Source organism: Gekko japonicus, unplaced genomic scaffold, assembly GCF_001447785.1.
Source record: "Gekko japonicus isolate JY-2015 unplaced genomic scaffold, Gekko_japonicus_V1.1 scaffold2082, whole genome shotgun sequence".
In the NCBI taxonomy this organism is placed as follows: domain Eukaryota; kingdom Metazoa; phylum Chordata; class Lepidosauria; order Squamata; family Gekkonidae; genus Gekko; species Gekko japonicus.
Genome location: NW_015159777.1, coordinates 70,905 through 75,733, shown reverse-complemented (window position 1 = coordinate 75,733; position 4,829 = coordinate 70,905). Strand labels below are relative to the sequence as shown.

General features: G+C 49.1%; 1 protein-coding gene across 1 annotated transcript in view; it reads left to right on the top strand.

Annotated features, from left to right (window-relative positions):
- The window catches only part of EXOC5 (exocyst complex component 5), a 69,849-nt gene extending 67,741 nt beyond the window's left edge, over nt 1–2,108 (top strand). The window contains exon 18 of the mRNA XM_015406888.1: nt 1,677–2,108. Coding sequence (XP_015262374.1) covers nt 1,677–1,865 — 189 coding nt within the window. The 3' untranslated portion in view covers nt 1,866–2,108. The remainder of the gene's footprint in view (nt 1–1,676) is intronic.
- The last annotated feature ends 2,721 nt before the right edge of the window (nt 2,109–4,829 follow it).

Genomic DNA, 4,829 nt, shown 5'->3' with positions numbered 1-4,829 from the left:
TGTAGTAAAATATGACTTAAAGTCATATTTTACTACACACTGGGGAAACCACCAGATATATACAAACATCCAGTTTCTTCTCCTCCTCCTCCTCTTCTTGTTCTCCTCCCCTCCTCCTCCTCCTCCTCCTCTTCTTGTTCTTCTCCTCCTCCTCCTCTTCTTCTTCGATGGGCTCTGAAAAAACCGAAACGGATCCCAGTGATTTCATTCCCTCAATTCAAAGCCGTTCACGGTGTCGCTGGCGTGTAGCTTTAAGACTTGAGAACGGACAGCCATGGGATCCTCCGGCCTGTTCAGCTTTGTGTCACGCCTGCTGGCCAGGCTATGGACGTGTGCCCGGGAACACTCCGGCAGACAGGTCAATGTGGAAAGCGTCCGTATACCTGGGAGCTCTGGGTTCCTATCTCACCTCGACTAGGATTCAAAGGGGGGGTGACTTCATGGAAGCCATATTTAAAATGGGAACGATAAGATGCCACTCCTCTGGCTTTTGAGGGCTGGGGGATTATGAGCAAAATGCGAAAGTGCCTGTGTCCCCCTCCCACGTGAGAAGCTCAGCTTCTGTCTTGATAACCATCTTTTTTTCCCCATTACATTTATACCCCGCCCTTCCCGCAAGCGGGCTCAGGGCAGCTTACACGAGAACAAAGTGCATATAAATTACAGTATAAAAATACATAAAAACAATTTAAAAATTCACTTCCCTTCCGGATGCAAGAGAGAGAGGAAAAACAAACTCCACATTCTGCATAGCCGGGGAAGGCTCGGGCCCCGTTTAGATGTCACTTAGTCTTCTGGTGGTAGTACTCTCTGGAGAACGGTGATGGTAATCCCAGTAGCAGTGGCGGCTCCTACTCATACTCCTGGCGGAAGAGCTCCGTCTTACAGGCCCTGCGGAACTGCAAAATGTCCCGCAGGGCCCTGATCTCTTCCGGGAGCTCGTTCCACCAAGTAGGAGCCGCCACTTAAAAGGACCTGGCCCTTGTTGCAACAAGCTTTGCCTCCTTAGGGCCCGGGGTCACCAACCGGTGTTGTGACCCCGACCGAAGTGCTCTTTGGGTAATATGTGGGGAAATGCGGTCCCTCAGGTATGTCGGACAACCTTGAAGGGCCGTCACGTAGAGCATGGTGCAGAATTGTTTTTTGTTGCCCCAGCAGGTTGGACCTGAATCAACGGGTTGAAATGATAAATCAGAAGAGTTTTCGGCTAAACATTAGGAGGAACTTCCTGACAGAGTGGTTCCCCGGTGGAACAGGCTTCCTCGGGAGGTGGTGGGCTCTCCTCCTTTGGAGGTTTTCTAAACAGAGGCTAGATGGCCATTTCTCACCAATGCTGTTTCTGTGAACTGAGGCAGATCACGAGAAGGGAGGGCAGGGAGGGTGGACTCAGTGCTTAGTTCTTGTGGGCCTTTCTTACACGCCCAGGGAAATGCTGATCACCACTTTGGGGTCAGAAAGCCATTTTTCTCCAGGCCACTTTGGCTGGGTTTCCTGGAGGGTTTTTTGTCATCTTCTGGGCATGGGTCACTGGGGGATGTGTGTGTGTGTTGGGGGGGGGAGGTATTTGTTAATTTCCTACACTGTGGCAGGGGGTTGGACTAGATGACCCTGGAGGTCCCGTCCGACTCTATGATCCTCTGACGGATCCTGTGCTCTTTTTTGTCCCCCCTCGGCAGATTGCCCTGGTCCTGCAGCTTTTCGACATGCTCCATTCCCTCTGCAACCTCCTCGTCGTCAATCCGGACAACTTGAAGCAGGTCTGCTCCGGGGAGCAGCTGGCCATCCTGGAGAAAAATGTTCTGCATTCCTTTGTACAGCTTCGCCTCGACTACAGATCCACTCGCCTCGGTCGCCACTTCAGCTGAGAGGGCCGGGGGAAGCCGCGGCGCCGAGCTTCGTGCCGGGACTCAGTCGACGTAGATAGCACGGGGACTCGGGGCGGGGTGGGGTTGTGGGGGCTGGTCGGAACGACAGTTACAGCCATAACTGGTGTCCTTTCTTCCTGTGAAATAAACGGCCCCCGGATACGAACGTTCCGCAGAAATGCTTCCTTTCGCACGTTCGGGGAAACCCGGCCTCGCCCGAACATTCCGTCTTCACTTCTGAATGGAGCAGGTCCTAATTCGTTGGCACTTCCCTCGCCGTGAATGGCTTGGATCTCACGGCAGGTTCTCGATCGATCGGTCAAAATCTGAGTCCGATGCAAAATTTATTTATTTATATTTTTAGGCCACCCAGTTTGGTGTACTGGTTAAGTGCGGGAACTCTAATCTGGGAGAACCGGGTTTGATTCCCCCACTTCTCCACTTGCAGCTGCTAGATGACCGTGGGCAAGTCACAAGTTCTCCCAGAGCTATCCTTGAAAAAGAGCCGTTTCCGTCAGAGCTCTCTCAGCCCCACCTACCTGACTGGGTGTCTGTTGTGGTGAAGGGAAGGGAAGGGAAAGGAGATTGTAAGCCGCTCTGAGACTCCCTTGGGTAGTGAAGAGCAGGATATAAATCCAATCTCTTCTTCTTCTTTTACCTCACTGGGTGTTTGTTGTGGGGAGGGGAAGGGAAAGGAGTTTGTAAGCCACTCTGAGACTCCCTTGGGTAGCGAAGGGCGGGGTATGAATCCAATCTCTTCTTCTTCTTTTACCTCACAGGGTGTCTGTTGTGGGGAGGGGAAGGGAAAGGAGTTTGTAAGCCACTCTGAGACTCCTTTGGGTAGTGAAGGGCGGGGTATGAATCCAATCTCTTCTTCTTCTTCTTCTTCTTCTTCTTCTTCTTCTTCTTCTTCTTCTTCTTCTTCTTCTTCTTCTTCTTCTTCTTCTTCTTCTTCTTCTACCTCACAGGGTGTCTGTTGTGGGGAGGGGAAGGGAAAGGAGTTTGTGAGCCGCTCTGAGACTCCTTTGGGTAGTGAAGGGCGGGGTAGAAATCCAATCTCTTCTTCTTCCCCGCAAGCAGGGCTCCAGGCGACTTATGACAAGGATAAACGCAATAAGCAATTGAGTTAAAATCGGCAATAAAATACATAATACATATATCAACAAATAAAACAATCCATTTCAAGATTTCGGAAATATTTCCGTTTCCACGTGTCTTCTAGGGGGTTCGCGGAGAATGGAGGTGGTGTGAGAGTGCCAGTCTACATGTCAGTGTCCTGCTAAGCTGAGTTAATATGAGCTAGCTCACAGAGAGCCAGTTTGGTGTGGTGGTTAAGTCTCTAACCTGGGAGAACTGGGTTTGATTCCCCACTCCTCCACTTGCACCTGCTGGATGACCTTGGGCAAGCCATAGTTCTGCCAGAGCTGTTCTCTCAGGGACCATTCTCGAAAGAGTTCTCTCAGCCCCGCCTACCTCACAGGGTGTCTGTTGTGGGGAGGGGAAGGGAAAGGAGTTTGTAAGCCGCTCTGAGACTGTGAGTGAAGGGTGGGGTATAAGTCAAGTCTTCTCCTCCTCCTCCTCCTTTCTCACATATTTTTGTCTTCACTCAGGAAGGACGGCTGCATAGCCAACTCGCTCACTTACAACTTAATTCCAGAAGCTCACAAAGCAGAATTTTTGCTCACAAGACTCCACGGCTTAGAGGGAGCATTGCTATGTGTTGTCCCGTCGCTGGTTTCAACCAAATTAGCTCCAGAGTGTCAGCAGTAATAGTAAAAAAGTTACTGGGACTCAATCTGCTGCTTGCGTATCCCAAAATTTTGCAACTTTTATTAGTTATCTCCTGGGATAACTAATAACTGCAGGTCCTCATAACCACAGGTTCACATAAGCCAAAGGGGAGCACATATTCACACACACACACACACACACACACCATACTGCAAGTTAACATCTCACAGACAGCCTGTGGTGGAAACCACGTTGACCCAGGCAGGGGGATTGGCCCTATGAATCCACCCTTTCGTTTGGTTTGCATTCCTTATACCCTCTGGCTCTTTCCCAATGTGTAGGCTTATTCTGATGTATTATTTCAAATTTATTCTTTTATTCCATAGGTCAAATGACGAACATCTCGAGTTTCCAGAGTGGACAGTGTTGAGAAACTTCTGGCTAACATGGGAGCTATTTCATAGCCATTTGGAAATTGAGATTCCTACTATTGGATTGTTTGAGAAATACCACCACAACACAGAATTTTGATAAAGAACTCGAAACGAACTGTGGAAACTCGAGATGTTTGTCATTTGACCTATGGAATAAAAGAAGAAATTTGAAATAATACATCAGAATAAGTCTACATTTGATTGTCATTGTTCTGTAATTTTTGAACTTATTGCAGCAATTGCATCATTTGTCTTTCCCAATGTGACCTTCCTGGTGTAAATAAGAACAAGAGATGCCAATGTTGGATCAGGCCAAAGGCCCATCCAGTCCAACTCTCTGTCACACAGTGGCCAGAAATACCAGGTGCCATCAGGAAGTCCACCAGTGGGGCCAGGACACTAGAAGCCCTCCCACTGTTGATCCTCCCCCAAGCAGCAAGAATACAAAGCATCACTTGCCCTAGAGTCCCTATCTATACCTTGTGGCTAATAGCCACTGATGGACCTCTGCTCCATATGCCTATCTAATTCCCTCTTGAAGACGTCCATGCTTGTAGCCGCCACCACCTCCTGCAGCAGTGAATTCCATGTGTTAATCACTCTTCGGGTGAAGAAGGACTTCCTTTTATCCGTTCTAACCCAACTGCTCAGAAATTTCATGGCGTGCCTTCGAGTTCTTGTATTGTGAAAAAGAGAGAAAAGGACTTCTTTGACCTGCTCTACCCCATGTATAATCTTGTAAACCTCGATCATGTCACCCCTCAGCCGTCGTTTCTCCAAACTAAAGAGCCCCGAGCAC